The sequence below is a fragment of the Hipposideros armiger genome, unplaced genomic scaffold (assembly GCF_001890085.2).
Source record: "Hipposideros armiger isolate ML-2016 unplaced genomic scaffold, ASM189008v1 scaffold_1060, whole genome shotgun sequence".
Classification (NCBI taxonomy): domain Eukaryota; kingdom Metazoa; phylum Chordata; class Mammalia; order Chiroptera; family Hipposideridae; genus Hipposideros; species Hipposideros armiger.
In genome coordinates, this window is record NW_017732410.1 from 349,927 (window position 1) to 369,157 (window position 19,231).

The window sequence follows — 19,231 nt, forward strand, 5'->3', positions numbered from 1 at the left end:
AGTTTGAGCTCTGAGCAACAGCGGTTCGAGTCCAGCCCGAGCTGAGCAGCCGCTGAGCTGCCAACAGGTGGCAGGATGGCTCAGCTTAAAAAAAACACCAAAAAAGACAAAACAAGAAAGGCTGAAAAATTAATTAACAGTCTACTTTAAGAAGTTAAGGGGGACAAACTGAACAGAATAAACCCAAAGAAAGTTTAAGGACGGAGATAAAGATGATCAGAACTTAACAAAATGGAAACCAAAGATAAAATAGAGAAAATCAACAAAGCCAACAGTTGTCAATGAAATTGACAAATCTTTGACAAGAGTGACCAAGAAAAAATAGAAGTTACAAATAGATAGGGTTGTGGGGTGAATCACTACCGCCCCACAACCATCCTCCTCCCTTCACATACCACACACATCAGGCCCAGACAAATTTAGAGTTTCTGATCTAACAGATTTACGAGTTCGAACTGAAATGCAAGAAATAGATCATTCTAATCTTATACAACAGCTACAGAATAGAAAAGGAGAAAATAGTCCCTAACTCAATTTATGACAGTAGTTTATGCAATCTTCCAAGTCAGTTTTATTCATGACCTTAGAAGCAAAAAATCCTAAATAAAATAATAACCAACAAATTACTACAGTGTAGAAAAATGGGTGATATGTCAAGATCAAATTGAGCAGTCTACTTCAGAAATGCAAGGTTAGTTCCACTTAGAAAATCTTGTCAATTATCAATCACCATTAATAGAGGAAGAAAGGCATTTAATAAAATTCTATTTTTTTAATGGTAAAAACTTTTAGCAAACTACTTGATTAATGGCATTTATGAAAGACCTAAAGCAAAAAAATCATGTTTAGTAGTCAAGTGTTAAAGTGTTTCTTGTAATTCAGAAAAGTGACAAAGATACTTGCTGTTTACCACTTCTATTCAATATCTTATTATAGGTCCTAGGGCAATAAGACAAAAAAGACCAAAAAAAAAAATGAAATTATAGGGTTTGAAAAAGAAGAAACTGTAATCATTCATAAATAATGTGACTGTTTACAAAGAATACAAAATTACAAAGTTTTATGATTAAGTGAATTTTAGCAAGGCTATTAGATTAAAATCAGTATATGCAAGGGAATTGCATTTCTATAGTCCAGCAATAGACTGAATATGTAAATAAGTCATAACTTCCATTTGTAATAATGAAAAATAAGGTACCTAGAAAAAATTATTTTTAAACTGAAGTGTTGGACCTTTATGGAAAAAATTATAAAATTTAATTGAGAAGGCAACAAAATTCATGTTGAAAAGCAAAGGGCCAAGAATATATAAGAAAAAGTAAATTTGGGGTTTTAACTTACACCTATCAAAACTGTAGTAATTACGGCAGTATGATATAGAAACAAGGATACACAAATAAAAATAAAAGACCAGGAACAGGTAATTGTATACACTTTAAATGATGATAGACTTCGTGTTACATGTCAGTGAGGGAGAGGATGGGGGTGTCCAAAAATGGTGCTGTGACAACTGGATATCCTGTGTGGAGGGGGAAGAAATCAGATCTGCCCCTCACATCATACCCCAAACTCAACGGTTTAAGGACTTATGTATGAATTATAAGACTTGTGAAAGGCAAAGCTTTATTAAGGAAAAAGTATAAGAGAATTTTGTCATCACCTTGGAGTAAGGAAACATTTCTTAAGTAAGACATAAACGACACAAACCATACAGGAAAAGATAAATAAATTAGGTTCTATTAAAGTGAAGAACTGTTCATCAAGAAATTAAAAAGGTAAGTCCAAACCAGAAGATATTTTCAAAACATACAAAACGACAAAAGATTACTATTTGAAATGTGCAAAGAACTCTTAAACATTGTTAAGAAAACAGCAAACATTTCAGTACAAAGAAAAGAAATACAGTATATAGATAGACATTTCGATGAAGAGGAAACAGTTCAAGGTGTTTATAAAGCAATTGGAACTCACAAAGTGATCAAAGGAAAAAGATTTAAGAATACCTATTAAGGCTATATAAGCAAGTTCAGAGAAGCTGTGCTTTATCTTTGAAGTATTACCTTTTTATTCATGTGATTAAGTATTTTTGTTTAATATACCAATGGGTATTTTTTTTCCACTGACAAGTGTATGTGAGGATCTACAGAACCCTGAATTTCCTCTGCCTCGTAAGAATATGGTCCGTGGCATAAGTCAGTAAGGCAGTGATTTTGGATTCTGTTCTTATGAAAAGGTGTTTCCAACACTTAACAAAGTAGACAGTTGGTTAATGTATTGTGAAAAGATGTTGGTTTTAATCCTGATATGGGTTGTTGGTGGTTGCTTTCGTTGTTTTATAAAGGAGGGTAATATATGAGTATCGAATTTCAGAAAACTGGATTCTGACCTTACTCGGCAACTGACTTAATTGAGTAACATTCTTCATCTTAAAATTAGATGAAAACACGTAAGTCCCTTCCAGGTATAAAATTTTCACTGATATCACTTAGATCTGTCTAGCATTTAAATAGACTTTCCATGATTCAGGTCTGCTTATCCAAGTGCCTATCAAAAATTGCTTGAAAGGATAGAAGTTGTAAAGTGCAGAATAAAGATTTTAACTTTTAAGTTATGGAGACTGTTAACTGCAGTATCTCATTTTCTTTATCATACTAGCATTTTAAAATATAAAGAGCAAATTTACAAATATGTCACGCCATCAGAGAATCAACCAGCTGAAACAACAGAAAAGGAGACGTTGAAATATAAAACATTTAATACATTTCCTGCACCCTTGAAGTCAGAGGAAACAGAAGAAATTTATCAAGATGATTACTATCCAGGCATGTTGACCTCTATTTTCTTTTATGGAAATGGAAAGAAGTTTTCATAGCATTAAGAAAAGAAATACTTTCAAAATGCAAGGTTTGGTACTTTACTAATTTCATTAGTAATAGCAATTAATAGTATCTTCAAATACATACCTTGTTTTTTAAAAGGAACGTAATGTGAATACTGATCATAATATTAAAAATAACAATAGTGGCCACCACCAAGAATAGCTGACGTTTCTGTAGCAATTTACAGTTCACATCACTCTCTCATGCACATCGTCTCATTTTTTATCCTGAGGTAAAGTCCCTGCGGGCGGGCCAGTGGTCTCGAAAGTCCCCAGTGCCTTCTGGCTGTGTTGTGACTTCCTGTGGTGCTTTTGTCCACCAGTGTCCTGGTGACTCTTCCACATACCTCCCTGTTTTTAGTCTTCCTACCTTCTCTCTGTCCCAAATCCTACCATTTCCAATATTTATTTTTTGAACCACAGCTTCCTTTTTTATCCATCTCTTTCATATCCTCACTGTTACAAAGGTTACTCTTGGGTCTCCGTCCTCGTCTTTACGTCCTCCTGGATCAGCCACTCTGTCAGCAGGAGCTTGAACTCCCATCTTCCCATTTCTTTCCTCTGCACCTGGATTGGCAAAGCTTCAGCTCTAAGCCAAGTAATTGTCACTTTTCTCTGCTGTGATCCTTGGGGCGCTGAGCCTTTTTGCAGAAAACTTGCACAATCACATCAGATGGTTCTTTTTCCTAATTCATGGGCTCCAACATCAGTGGGGCCCTCAGTGCTGCCTGGTGTCATTTTATGTCTCCTTGTATCCTGTTACAACCTCTGTTTAAACTGTCACACTTTAACTGCTAGCCCCTCTTACTTGACTATGCATCCTACTTTATAAAAAATAGAAATTTAAAATGGAGGTAATTAAATGGAAACACCTAACTTCCAGCTCCCCAGATGCACCTACAGCACATACTTGTCTCAGGGAGTAACTGCCTCCACTCCTTTGAGGTTAATCCCATCACCTCTGCTACTCAGGGTACCTCAGGACCTTGGGGTCCATCTGTTATCTTCTGTCTCATCTTCCTTCTTACCATATCACCCAGCAATTTCACTTCTTGATATTTATCCAAGGGAAACAAAAAGATAGATTCTATCCCATGTTCACTGCAACATCATTTACAAGACATTGAAACACCTGTGTATCCATCAGTGGATGAATGGATAAATAAATTCTGATACACAGTCACGTAAAAGAGGGATATCTTGCCATTTACGACGTGGATGGACCTAGAGGTCATTATGCTAAGTGAAATAAGACAGAGAAAGACAAATACCGTATGTCAAATACTCACTTATATGTGAGATTGAAAACAAAGAAACAAAACCCCCAAACTCATAGGTACAGAGAACAGGGTGGTGGTTGCCAGAGGCTGGGGGTGGGGGCAGGGGTAGGCAAAATGGGTGAAAGTCTTCGAAAGTACCAACTTCCAGTTATAAACTAAGTCATGGGGATGGAATATACAGCTTGCTGACTGTGGTGGCTACTGTGTTGTAAATTGAAAACTGCTAAGACTATAAATCTTAAAAGTTCGCATCACAAGAAAAATATTGTGACTGTGGTGATGGATGTTAACTAGACTTATTTGGGTGATCATTTTGCAATATATGCAAATATCGAATTCTTTTGTTGGATACTTGAAACTGATGTATTGTTATTGGTCAATTATATTTCAGTAAAAAAAAGGAAGGAGTGGTCTAAAAGTATCAAATAACACTGCTGATTCAAGTACAATGAGGACAGAAAATGTCCATTGGATTTACTGACTTGAAGGATGTGGTCACTTGAGTGCTGTTTCAGTTCTGAAACCTGACTGGATGGATTAGGAAGTGGAGAGTAGATGAAGAAGTAGAATCATGGTCATACGGAACTCGTCTGAGAAGGTTGTGAAGAAAGACAAGATACAGACTGCTAAGTAGGAAGAGATGGGGTCTAGGAATAGATTTTATTTAGGTGGGAGCTGCTTGGATACGCAGTAGAAAAAAGGAATGGTTAACAGTGTAGGCATGAGGGGATGGGGACTAAGGATGAGACTAGTTTTGGGTGGAAGGAGAAAGACCTTCATTACTCAGTAGGGCAGGAGGGAAGGATGGGTCCGGATCCGGGCTGATTGGCTTAGTTGGCATGGCAAGTTGAAGGAATTCCCATCTGATGCTGTTTGTTGGGTTGTCAGAAAAGTCATGACGTATTTTTTCTGTTTTTCGTTGCAAAATTGTGTCATGACTTTTCCGACAACCCAGTTTTTTCCCTGGAAAGTAGGGATTGAGATCAGTTGAAGTAGAGAGATTGGAAGGTAAAAGCTTGGAGATTTGAGGGGCACGTACAAAATCTGAAAATAGCCGTTGAAAAACCCAGAAGAGCAGGTTAACCAGGTAGACAGTAGGATTTCAGGTTTGGGTTCAGGGTCCATTTGTGGTTAGTTAAAATGAGTTTTGGAGGTTATCAGTCCACCCATTTGTGGGCCTTTCTGTAAAGCACTGGGCTGTAGGATGTAGGCACAGAGTTGGTTCATCCAGGGCTGGTGTTTTGCCATATAGGCGAGACCAAAAGGAAGGAAGGGTTTGGGATATTGGTAGGAGTGTTGTGGAAAGACATCATCCTCTCAGCTGGATAAACAGAAAGATGGGGGAAAAAAATAGAAGGATGACAGATTATAAGCAAGTAATGAGGCAATGAACTGGAGGTACTGATGAGGTAAAAAAAAAGTGATATTGGCAATATTAAGCAAGCTGGAAGGATAGAGGCCAATGACGACAAGCACTAGGATGTAATCTGGGGAGTGGTTGGTTGAAGTGGACTAGAGATGACAGGATGTCTACAAAGTGTGTGTGTGTGTGGGGGGGGGCGGGGAGCATAGTATCAGACAGGTCTTAATTCATGAGCACTTAAAGTTTCCCAGAATCGTGGCAGATTTACTATGGAGGGAGTAGGCCCTCCTTGGATCCAGGGTTCCAGATTGAGTGACCAGGCAGTTGGTGGATGTCAGTGAAGAGTGGAGAGTATATTGTGACAAAAAGCCAGAGGAGTATTTGGGGGATGGGAACAGCGCTGGGGAATTGGGGAAGGGGAACAGACAAGTTGCTGTCCTTTTGTTCTTCATTTCAGTCTAGTTGTGGAGGACGTTGCTTCACTGGCCCAAGTAGGCACCATCATTGCACTCTTCCCGGGCGAGGCAGATCAGTCGCCGGCTTCTGGACGGCCGCTCACTGCGGCTGCTGGCCGCTCACGCTGGCTACACACGGTAGCCCATGGCAACCCACTGCCACAGGGGCTGCAGCCTATGCCGTCGCCGGCGACTCACGGCAGCCCCCCACCTCCAGGTTGAGCTGTTGTTCAGCATCTTAGCTGTAGAGGGCAGTGTCACTGGCCCTCATATGTGGGATCCGAACTGGGGCCCTCTGGCGTCCCAAACCAGTTCTTAACCATCGCGCCCCTCGGCCGGCCCGAGTAGGATTTTTTTTGAGGATAAATTGTAATGATTTGGAAGTAGTAAATGGGCAGCAAGGAAGAAAACAAGCCTGCTTTCCAGTCTTTAGATGTATGGGGTGTTGAGGTACAAACAGCCACCACTTGAGACGATTGCATGTTAGTGATGTCTTCAGGAAATAAATAACGAGGGTTCAGTTGAGACAAGGAGGTGGGAAAACTCAGGATGGATGTTCAAGATAACGGAAGGTTTTCACAATGACCTCACAGAAACTTTCCACTGAAGCCCATGTTTTCTCATTGTGCTCTCCCGAACAGTTCTGTCCCCCTCTCTCTGTCTCCCTCTCTTCCTCTGTTTCCCTCTCCCCCTCTCCCCTTTTCCTCTCTCCCCTTTTCCTCTCTCCCCCTCTTCCCTCCTCCCCTCCTCCCCGTCTCCCCCTCGCCTTCTCCCTTCTCTCTGTCTCCTCTCCCCTCCTCTCTCCTCATTGGCTGTTTCATTTGTACTCATTTTGTTTTGGTTGTAATTGTGTTTTATCACCTACTTGATTGAAACTCAATGCCTTGCACTACATAAACATTTGTGAAATCAGGAGAAAAAGTAAAACTTACTTGCTTTTAAAAAACCTTATTTTCAATAATTTTCCCCATCTTTCTTTATGTTGAAAATCTACCAATCAGGTAAGTCATAAAAAGAATAAGAGAAATAGGCCCTACGTTACTTTCTGCACTTGTATCTAAACATTTTCTGGGCTCAGTTACCAAATTAAAGTTAATAAAAAGATTTTGTTAGGTATTTATTTCACTTGAGGATTCACATTTTAAAGAGTTATTGTAACAATAAAATCAGTTAACAGCTAACATTTACCTTAGGGAGCACTTAACTATGTGCTTTAAATGTATTAATTAATTGAATCTTTGTAACACCCTATGAGAGATTCTTACTGTAACAATCCTCATTTTGAAGCTGAGTAAAGTAAGACAGGCAGGTAACTTGCAAAGTAAATCACAAAACTGTGAGTGGTAAAGCCTGGAATTGAGCTTGGAACTAAGGCAGTTTGACTCAGAGCCTGTGTAGATAGATACTATTGGGTTGTCCGAAAAGTCATGATGCATTTTTGCAACGAAAAACAGAAAAAATGCATCATGACTTTACCGGCAACCCAATATAACGATCAACCATATGGCTCAGTGTGTGGAATTACCATGGCCTTACTTATAGCTCATGCTGGTTATCCAGTTAGTAATGGTTTGATTTTCAGATTACCTTCAAGAAAGTAGAACTCCACAAGAGGTGCTTGTTCCAGAACCAGTTCCCCGGAAGAAGAAAGAGAAATCAAAGGGAAAAAAGGATCAAACTCATGCTTGTCCAAAAGCTAGGAGAAATCATCTTGTGCCATATGATAGTACAGGTATGTGGCGTTACTGCCCAGCTTGTGTAGAAGACACTACACTTTCCCAAATTATTCTGTGGCTTTGGGTGCTTATGTTGGACTTGGGTTTTAGAAGAAATAGTCTTGCTGCATTTTGTGTTTGATTACTTAAATGCTTATTACATTTTAAAAATCTTTTTGAAAACTTCAATATCGATAGATTAAAAAATCTACAGAGACTGTTCAGTGACTATCTTCTTCATTAAGGACAATCTGAAGGGTATGGCCGTCGAACTAGAAATAAGATAAAGATGTATGGTTTTGTTTTATCCTTTTAGTAAAACTTTATGGTGCCATTATGTTTAATAATTTTATGTCTTTGGCTGACATGGAGTTTAAATCTGCAAATAATTTATTTGAACAGATTTCTCTCCACTAACATTTTACAGTTTGTACTTCTTTCTGTACCTGTACTTTATACCTGAAATCCTTGTTTTAAGTTTTATAGGAAAAACGAAGCTTTTCTGTTTCCCTGAAATACCATGGGCCAAAGCAGATTTATCATAAAGCCATTGAAGCTTAAACTTCAGGGCCCCTTGCTTACACAGGCTTCATTTTTTTTTTTTGTTTGAGGAGAAGCTCCTCAGAATTATAAATGCCTCAGAGAGCACGAGCCCTGGGTGGATGTGGAGGTGTTTATGCCCTTGTCTAATCCCCTCCCCTGAGCGTGGGTGGGACCTGTGACTGCTTCTAACCAATAGAATATGGCACAGGTGGTGGCTGTCACTCCTGTGATGATATTACATTATAGAGGACTCTTAGCAGACTCATTCTAGAGCCTCTCTCCTCTGCTGGCTTTGAAGAAGCATGCTGCTAAGCCTCCTACAGTCACGAGGCAATGAACTCTGCCTACAGCCTGGAAGCAGGTCCTTTCCCAGTTGAGCTTCCAAATGCGAACCCAACCCCAGCCCTCACCTTGGCTGCAGCCTATGAGACCCTCATAGGGCACCCCGTTAGCCACATCCATACTCCTGACCCACAGAAATGTGTGCTGTTTTAAACCACTACCTTTGTGATGCAATTAGAAAACTACTACAATTGATACATTGCAGCAAATGCAGTCACTGTTGCCGTGCACTGAGAATTCTTAGTGTTTTGTCACTTTGTTCTGTAGTGTTTTGAAATTGGTATCAGTGTAAGAAAGAGCAACAATTTAGGCTTAATGGCTGCCGGATAAAGAAAACCAATCTAATCCTTTAACGATTATATTTCTTTAATTTGCTCCTCATTTAGTTTCTGTAAACCCATGAAGACATAGACTGGTGAATCCTAAGTACTTAGGATTTTTTAATACTATGAAAAATTTAAATATGAAAGGTAGAATAACTTAACAGATACCCATTTACTCACTAGCTGGATTTAACAGATGTTAACATTTTATCTTCTTTTAAAACAAGTTGTAGGAGGCAGAAATCTGAAATATCCTCCAATATTCCCACTTCCTGCTGTACACACTTTGTAGAATTCCTCTCCTTGAGTGCAGACAGGACCTGTGAATATGGGGGAATATCATTCCTCTGACTATGTCATTGTATATCACAGTTATGAGATGGAATTAAGTAAGGTCCCTCATCAGTTGGCTTTGAGTTAATCAAAAGGGTTATCCTAGACATACCTGACCTAATCAGACGAGCCTTTAAAAGACTTTCAGAAACAGTAGCAGATGCCATCCTGCTGCCTTTGAAGGGACAGAATGCCATGGTGTGGAGAGGGCCACATGGTAAGGGTCTGAAGGTAGACTTCAGTAGCTGAGAACAGGACCTGGCCAGCAGTGGGACTGCAGTCGGACAGCTGGAAGGAAATGAACTCTGTCACCAACCCAGGGGAGTTTGGAGCGGTCCTTTCCTAGCAAAGCTACTGGATGTGGGCTTAGTCAGCCAACATCTCGATTTCAACCCTGTGAGACCCCGAGCAGAGGACCCAGCTAAAGTTAGCTAGACTCCTGAGCCACGGAAATTGTGAGATAATAAATTTGTGTTGTCTTACACCAAGTGTGTGGTAATTTGTTATACAGCAATAGAAAACAAATACAAAATAAAATGGTACAGGTAGCTAAAGCCACTCCCCACCTTTTCTGTTCCCTGTTCTCTTGTCTCAGTTACAATCAGCTAACAACTCGGTTGAAATTGGTGACTCTCTTCTCCATTTATGGTTTTATGTTTTTTCTATATTTCTATTTATTGTGGTAGTTAAACATTTTGTCGGCATATTCTGTAACACTCTTTCCTTCAAAAGGTGGGGCCCTGTTCCTCTCCCTTTAAGTGAGTAGACTAGACTTAGGGACTCAATTCTGACAAATAATATAGTGGAAACGATAGTTTGCAGTTCTGCAAAATAGAATATGGTGGAAGTGATGATGTGTGACTTCTAAGACTAAGTCACAAAAGGCACAGTGGCTTCTCCTGCTTTCTATTTCGGCTCACTCTTCTGGGGGGAGGCCAGCTGCCATGTGAGACGTAAGAAGCCCTGTAGAGAGGTCCATGTGGTGAAAAATGGGAGCCTCCTGCTAATAGCCATGCGAGTGAGCTATTGTGGAAAGTGACCCTTCGGCCCCAATCAAGCCCTCAGACGATTGCAGCTCTGGCCAACATTTTCAAATGCATTTCCATGTTTAAGCAATTGACTAGGCCCAGACTAGGGTAAGACAAGTGAGGTGCCTAGGGCACAAAATTTAAAGGGGAACTTACTCTTACGGTCATGCAATGCTTTATACAAGTCCTGATACTGTCTTACACAGCAGCTTGAGTCTTATTTAATCCTTAGCAAAGAAGCTGTTTGATCAGCCAGTGTTTGTGATTTCTGGAGGACCAGAACGCGTGAGCAGCTTCAAAGCATTGTTGGTTTTGCCAGCATGGCTTTTGGTATGCTGCTTCTCCCAGGAAGTTCAAGGGCTAAGAGGACAACCTATAGAGCATGGTGAACAAAAGCCAAGAAAGAATGTTTCAAGGAGAGAAGCTTAGCTGCCAAGAGATCAAGAAAGATTTGGTCTGAAAGCTGTCTATTGGATGAGTACTGTTAGGAGGAAGATTTCCATCTTAGGATCCCTTTTATCATCCTGTTGCCTCCTCCCCAGCTTAGGTCTTTTATGAAGAAAAGCCTTCGAACTGGTTTTTGTTCTTATGTTTTCTCTTGCTAACTACCTGTATAATTGTGGAACTAGGTCTTTAGTGATATCTTTCTTAAATGGAAAAACATTATTCCTTCTTTCCAGCTTCAATTGAAATTGAATTTTAAGCTATATTTTCTCCTCCAATTATATAGCCTGTGTCAACTTTAAGTATCAGTTACCATTTAAATTTTTTCTCTTATGTAGAAATATTGTTACACATTATCCTTAAGTGATGCCCATGTTCACACTTATTGGATCTTTTTTTTATTCTAAACCAGAGCCAGAGGATGATGATGTGATAAGACATATTATTAGGCTAAGAGAAAAGTTGGGATGGCAAACAATATTACCACAGTATAATTTGAAATACAAAACTCCCCAAACTACAGTTCAGAAGATTGTTTTAAAGGTATTATTCCATTTTATTCAGTTGTATACTATAAAAATTAATATTTGAAACTGTCTTAAACTTTATTTCATTCATTTCAGATATTACATCAAAATCCGATGTTATTACATTATTACATTAATATCAAATTATAGTCTTGTTTTATGAGAAATGCTTATAAAAAGTCTTTGACCTCATTTCATTTCACTTATTTAAGGAATGGAGAACAGATAAGACATCTGCCTGAAATTTGAAACTACTCTTATGTTCATGCTTATCAATTATTTGTGATTTAAAAAGAAAGCCTAATGTACTTCTGTGACATTCTGTCCTTCTCATTCCCTGGTACTTGACTCTCTATCTCATCATCTCTGCATTTCCTTATCCTTCCCATGTTCTCCTTACCCATTACCTTCTTCAGAGAAAGTTTATCTCACCCAAAGTCACATGACCAGGGGCAAGACCCTGTGGTAAGAACGCCGGTCTGCCTCCTGCGACCTCATTTATTGCAGGTGATCTAAGATTGAACAGGACCATCTCTTCCTACTTGTCGGTCAGGGATCCTCAAAGTGCAGTTCCCAGGCAAGGAGCAGCAGCATCGTGTGGAAGTTATTAGAAGACACATTTTTATCTCCAGACCTGAACCAGAAACCCTGGGGGTGGAGCCCAGCAATCTGTGTTTTATTAAGCCCTCAAAGTGATTCCTGTGCATAGTTGAGAAGAACTGTTCTAGACCAGGGATCAGCAAACTTTAAGTTTTACAGGCTCTATGATCGCTGTCGCAGTCCCTCACCTCTGTCATTGCAGTTCCAAAGCAGCAATAGACAACACATAGCAAATGGGGGTGGCTGTGTTCCAGCCAACTGTATTTACACAGATAGGCACCTGGTCCTGGCCAGAGTTTGCTGGTCCTTGCTCTGTCACCGTGAGGATAGGTGGGTTTTAGGTTATAGTTCAGAGGCCGCATTAAAGTAAGGGAAAGTGCATGCATAATGGAGTCAGATCCACCCAGTTTTGAATCTCTATGGATATTATGTTTACTGCGTTATTTTGGGCAAGTTCCTAACCTCTCTTAGCTTTAGTGTCTTTGACCATGAAATGGAGCTAGTAGTGCTTAGAGAGCTGTGAAAATTAAATGAGATTATGCATGTGGCATGGTGCCTGGCAGATAGTGGGCATGGTAGTTAAAAAAGGGGACTATAGCCGTACATGAGCTTAATATCCTTGGACTGTCTAATAAGGTATATTTCATTTGTGGAGAAAGATTTGAGAATACTTCTGTTTAATTAAGAAGAATACTTCTTTTTAATTAAAAAGAATAATTTAATTGGAAAATATATCCTGTGATTGTTTGCTCATATTTTTATGCTTCTATAATTGGATTATTAATTATATATACGAGTATGACCCATTTAGAATATTGTACCTACATTAAGTTTCCAGTAACCTCAGCTTTTTGGAAATAGTTTAGAACAAAAAATGCCTCAAGTAGCCAGTAACTATAACAAAGCCTATGCACTATACAAGTCATCACTCAGAGCTTATTTAATTCATGTGATTTGCAATTTTTAAACTTATTTTTTCAAGATTTCTAGGTACACACTATAGCAGAAGTCAAAATAAGAAAGTGACACAGCTGAGACAATTGAGAAGAAACAATATTATCTTCAAAGAAGACTTTTTTTAAGAAAAAAGTAAAACTGGATCCAAAATTTTAAATTAGTGATTAGAAACTATTTAGTTACTTCAACAGCTCCTGAAGGCATCACTGAATTATAATTTAGAATACGTGTTCTTTTATAATAAAACTTAATTATCCAGAAAAGACTAAATTAAACTTTCTTATAGTTTTTCATCAATAAAAGTTAAATGTTTCAGAGCTAAATGAAATAAATTTCACTTAAAATTTTTCTTAATGTAGAATGTCTGATTTTTCAATAATGCCAGGTAAATAAGGAAGAGACATTAAGTATACTGCAGTAGCTCAGAACATGGGGTTAGAATCAGACTTGTATTAAATCCCTACTCTACCTGACTTTGTGACTTTTCTCAAATTACCTGACTTTTCAAAATACTAATCTTTGCATCTGAGATTAAAAAAGTCAAACTTTAACCTCTTAAGTTTAAGACATTAAATTTAAAATAGTCTGTGGTTGTAAATATACTTATTAAATATTTATTACTTAAATAATAGCTATTGTTATTATACTAGACCAACATCATTATCAAAATAAATGATAAATTTAATATGCTCAAAAGGTTTCTGGTGTTTCCAGACAAATTTACAGAAAGTACAGTATATAATATAAAAGGTATGTCGTCAAGTTCTTTGGGTTAAGCATGCATTAGTAAGCATGTAGATCAGTTAGCAAGTAGATCAATTTTCATAAATGTTTTATCACCATGTTATGTATAAGAATGAAAATTGTATTAAGTCTTAAGATTGATCTTGCTGAATTTTGATTAGACACAATTTGATGTTAGCTTTCCTCAATGATATTATTTTTAATCTATATTAATGTTGCTTCAATTTACTGAGTGATTTGTTCAGTCATTTTACTACTTAATTTGGTCAAGTTAATTTAAAATTTTTTTAACTCCAGGAACCTTTGAAAGATGATGGGGAATTTGTATATTGCCTTCCTCGGAAAAATCCTAAAGTCCTTTATAATCCATATGATCTTCAGGTGGTCTCTGCCCACAGAGCTAGACATTGCAAAGTATTTTGGATTATTACTGCTTCGTTTGTCTCAAAGGTAATAAAGAGTGAATGTTTTTAGTTTTCAGAATCATAAGGGAAAAATATTACCCAATGTAAAATTTAATTGGGTAAATTTATCTTTGTGAGTTTCCGACAATCCTTGTCATCTGAAGAACAGTTTATGTTTAAGAACGTCCTTGGGAGAAAGTTATTAAATAGTGACAATTTTTTTTTTGTAGAGACAACTGTGAAGATTCAATTTTAAGAATTTTTTTTACCTCTTGAATACTTATTTTTACTCTAATTTTTTAAAGAAAGAACTAGAAAACAGACATTTGCTGACATAACAGGAATTGTAACGATAACAGAAAAGAGTATTTTCTCAGATTGTCAGAAACTTCATTGACAGTGTGGAACTCCCCCTATTGTACTTGTACATAGCACTTTGATACTTGTCATGTTGTAATTATACAATTACTTGTCTTGATCATTGGTTTCATGTCTCTCTGCCTTCCTCTGCCCTCCCAACTAAACTCTAAGTATGGGTGGGCAGGACCACATCTGAATCAAGTAGCCGTGTGTGTGCAGATATGGAAGTACTGCTAATGTCTTTATCAACTGAAAGTGGAAGAAACAACTTCTATATAAACAAAAATATGCACATAAATACATATGTGCTGATATAGGCATACTTTTGTTTATGGAAGAAATTTAGGAAAATGTTAACATTCGGATGGGGGAGAGAAAATTCCCTGATGAAGGGCCCGTGGTTTTTGAATGTCAAAATGAGGTACCTGGCTCATGGGTACCATGACTAGCCCTTTTGGAACTACTACGTCCCTGTAGTTCAAGTTCATAAATATTGTTTTTTGTTTAGAAAATGTGAAAATTATGGAACCCAAAGAATGAATAGCTAGCTATTTGTGAAAAGTATTTCAGGGTGAAGAAGTTTCTCTTTTCCTGTCTATTGGAGGACAAGAAATAGCATTAGCAAATGGCAAGTATAGAAGCGGTGTGTGAAGGGAAATCAAATTTGGGTGTAGATGAGGTGCTGGAGGTCAGATATAGAAAAAGCTTAAAAGGCAAGTAATTATGAGCCAAATACACGCTTTCTTAATTTTTGAAAATAGCACAGTTTTTTAAAGAGAGAAAGTCACGCTTTTGTGCTTTATATATGCAGGTTACCAAAATAGATGGTGAAGAAGAAATAGAATACATACCTACCTTGGAATGGCTATTAGAAAGAAGATGTTACTATTCATTACAGGAATTCAAAATATTTTCTAATTTTCGGTGAGATGAATGAAACTGAAACCAATTATTTGTGGTATGATCCTTTTGAAATAGCAGTTAGCTGTGTGACACCTAGGTTCCACTAATGCCATATTTATGGGGAATTATAGAGGAAAGGGGGTAGCCCATAAACGATAGAGAAAGCTTACCCACTTAAGTATTACAATTCTTAATTTTAATCTTTTTAGGTAAATATTGTAAGAAAAAGATACTTTAAAGTAGAGCAAATTTAAATTATAATGACGTGAATTTACTTTTTGTTTTTCATGCATTTATTCATTAAATAAATATTTATTTAGAGTCTGCTACGAACCAGGCATTATTCTAGATGAAATTGAACAAACCAAACATTTATCCTGTTCCCAAAGAGGTTAGATTATAGTGGACAAGAGAAAATAAAAAAAACCCTACATATATATGCAATATATCAAATGAAGATGAAATGTTATAAAGGAAAATAAAACAATTAGGGAGCTTGGGCAGCTTGTTGATTCAAGGTCATTGTTTAAAAATTTGTCTAGTTCTAAGTTTACATTACATTACATTGTATTATATCACATCACATCACGTCAGGATTCCTGAGACTTTCATCCTTCACAAAGAAGTCCCAGACTGTTGCTATTTTCGTGTTTGTATCTAGTTTTATAATTTTTTTTTCCCTCTCTAATGTCTGTCTTTTCTTGTGATCTGCTGCTATCTGCTGGGGACTAGGAAAAGAGAAATAATACTTTAAATTGTTACATTTACTATTGTAAATCACTGAAATAACTAAGAATCTGAGGAAGTTTTCCATAGGACAAGTGAATGGATTTTGTGGCAGAGAAATTACGCTTACTAAGCCAATACTTACTGTGTACCTGTTCTGTTCCACTGTTGTGAGCCCTGGAGAAACAATGTAAAAAATATAAAAGGTGTCTGTACTTATACAACTTATATTCTATGAAGGGAGATAGATAATAAGTAAATAAGATAATTTCAGATAGTGATAAAGGCCAGAAAGAGACTAAAACAGAAAGAAAATGGTGTGTGTGTGTGTTGCTACTTCAGGTAGGATGGGCAGAGATGACGTATTTAGGCAGATACCTAAAACATGAAAAGGACACATTTATGTGGGGTCTTGAGAGAGAATAGTTCCAAACAGGGAATATAGCAAGTTGAAGAGTTTTGTGGCAGGAACAAGTTTGGTGTGTATTCAAAGGTAGAAATGGTGTACTGAAGAACTGAAGAGGTTGATGGGAAATGAAGCTGGTTGTTGCCAAGGAACCGAAGTCAAATGCAGAACTGTTAGTCTAGAACTGTTAGAACAGTTCTGAGAAGTTTCTTTTGCAGAATATATATGCTATTTGCTTCCCTATAAATTAGGCACCAGTAGGAAGCTAGATGTTTTTGATTCTGGATTATCAGTTTATGACATTATCCAAAGTATTATTTTCTATATTTAATGAAACTGTCAATGTTGGACTTTGCACTGTTATCCTTATAAGAAATCCTCAGGGTCAATTCTGCTCTAAATAATTTTCATTGAATAAACTTTTGAAACCTAATTGCAACTAGGACAAGAATCATCTTTTTATATGACATCTGGCATCAGTAAGTCCACAGTCAAAATGACTCATTTTCTTTATTCATGTTAAGAAAAATGTAAGTTAAATTTTAGCTGGGTTAAAACTTGTAGTTTTATTTGATTTTTAAATTTTAAATATTTTTTGTAAAGTTTTTTTAATCACTAATATTATAACAAGTAACATTTCAAGTATAAAAATAAGATAAATATGAAGTGTTAATGACATAAGCTGGTGATGCCATGTATCTAATGCAGGGGTGACTTGAGCGTTGTCATTAGCTTTTTACCTCATGAGACTTTCTGGAGTATTCATTTCTGTGGCCTGGTGCAGACACTCGTTACACCATCATTGGTTCCTTTTGGGATCATGTAGGATTCCAGGGATCTTCTGGAATCCTGAGGAACCATCACTCTATGGGTCTGAATTAAAGTGAGATAGGAACTTGTTCAGAAGGCCTCTTTGGAGCCTGATTGAAGGTCAAGTTACTAGATTTATCAGAGACATTTCTGACTTCTAAGGCCTCAGGTGTGCCTGGTTGAATGACATCATGGGATTCTTTTGAACTGCTTGGGTGGCTCCAGGCCTCCTTCAGTCTTCTTTGATTCAGAATCAGCCAGTGATATCACTCAGATTGGCTGATGAGCTGGCTTCTTGGGCACTCTATTGCTACCATCGTTTCTTCCTCACTGGCTCTTAATGGCTACATAAGGAATCTCACTGGCAAACAAGTATCACCACACATCTTAGTGTTTATTTAAGAGTGATTGTTTTCATCAGGATGGAAATGCTACTGAGAGAGAGATTGTGAGATGGCGCTAGACTAGTCCCACAACTGCATAAAATCGGTGGCCATACTCAGAGAAGTCGAGGGAGATTTGCAGAAACAGTTCACATGTCTGTTTCATGTGTGAAAGCTAAAGGTAATGAATAATCACCAGGGGCAACTTTCCAATTGCTTCTCATGTAAATTCTTTGAGTTTTTAAAATTACAAATGCATCTTTTTAAAAAACATAGGTATTAAATAATATCAAAATGACATTAATTTTTTACTTTTACACAATGACTTCTGATCAATGTACTGTTCGTTACTGAAAACTGAATCTTGACTTTTCTTGAAATACGAGTCTCTTTTAAAAATAGTGAGCCAATAAATGTATAAAGGAAAAGAATTATTTTTATAGTTTTTGTATTTATTGGAATGTTACAACTAAATTGATTGTGCATCTATGAGAATTTTAATGACTTTTACTTACATTTACATTTTGCCCTATATTCTGTTGATCATTTGGGAGAAAAGTGATATGGTGTAATATTTACTTTAGATAAGTCAAGATGAGTGAAATATGTTCTAGAGGATTTTCTAGTATTACTAAGCCTTTACTAAATTTATTTCATATAATTACATGATTTATGAATATAGAGTAAGAAGTATTTTTCTTTTCAGAATGTGTAAAGCATTTGTTACTTGGAAATTGAATGTTAAAAGAAGTAAGACAGAGAAAAGCAAGTAAGTCTTGATATGCTATATATTTACAAAAATTTCAAGAGAAAGCATTACTTTATGTAGTATGGAAGCAGATATAAATTAATTTTCTCTCAATGATTCGAAAGTCACATTCCATAACCTTTACGATTAAATTTAGTCCATCTAATTTTTAAGGACTATTAATATTTTATATATATTAAACATAATGTTATATAACATATATATATATATATATATATATATATAATAAACACTTATTATATGTCCCAGGATACCATTCTGTAGTGTGAAGAAATCTTAGAACTGTGAAGAACCTATGATGAGTTCCCTTGGTCACTTGATCTAACTTTTTCCTTCTAAAAAGGGGAATGATTAAGTATTATAATCCAAGACAGTTGACAGTTAAATCTATTTTGTAGGATATCCAGCAGTCAAGTTTTGTTATTATTGTTATTGAACTTGAGATAATTGTGATTGAAATGCAGTTGTAAGAAATGATACAAAGAGATCCCATGTCCTTTTTACCCAGTTCCCCCCAGTGGTAACATCTCGCTACCTGTAGTACAATATGACAGCAGCCAGGGCAGTGACATCGATAGAATCAAGATACAGACCGTTTCTATCAGCACAGGATCCCTCTGTTTCCCTTTCTTAGCTGTACCCACTTCCCTTTTACCCCCACCCTCTCCTTAACCCATGGCAAGAACTAACCAGTTCTCTATTTCTATAATTTGTTGTGTAAATGTTAACGTACAGTATGTAACCTTTGGCATTGATTCTTTTCACTTAGCATAACTCTCTGGGGTTGTTTTATGTATCAGTTGTTCTTTTTTATTGCTGAGTGGTAGTCCATGATGTGAATGTACCACAATTTAACCACTTACCTGTTGAAGTACACCTGGGTGTTTTCCAGTTTGTTTATTACAGATAAAGCTGCTATAAACATTCATATACAGGTT

The 19,231-nt window shown here is 37.0% G+C and overlaps 1 protein-coding gene across 1 annotated transcript in view; it reads left to right on the plus strand.

The window, feature by feature from the left end:
* Positions 1–19,231, plus strand: part of LOC109376190 (dynein heavy chain 14, axonemal-like) — a gene marked incomplete at its 3' end in the record, with an annotated part of 144,703 nt that overhangs the window by 5,332 nt on the left and 120,140 nt on the right. Inside the window, 7 exon segments of the mRNA XM_019631993.1 lie at positions 2,656–2,793; positions 7,557–7,708; positions 11,117–11,247; positions 13,830–13,998; positions 15,121–15,220; positions 18,231–18,396; positions 18,987–19,016. Of these exon segments, the coding sequence (XP_019487538.1) occupies positions 2,656–2,793; positions 7,557–7,708; positions 11,117–11,247; positions 13,830–13,998; positions 15,121–15,220; positions 18,231–18,396; positions 18,987–19,016 (886 nt within the window).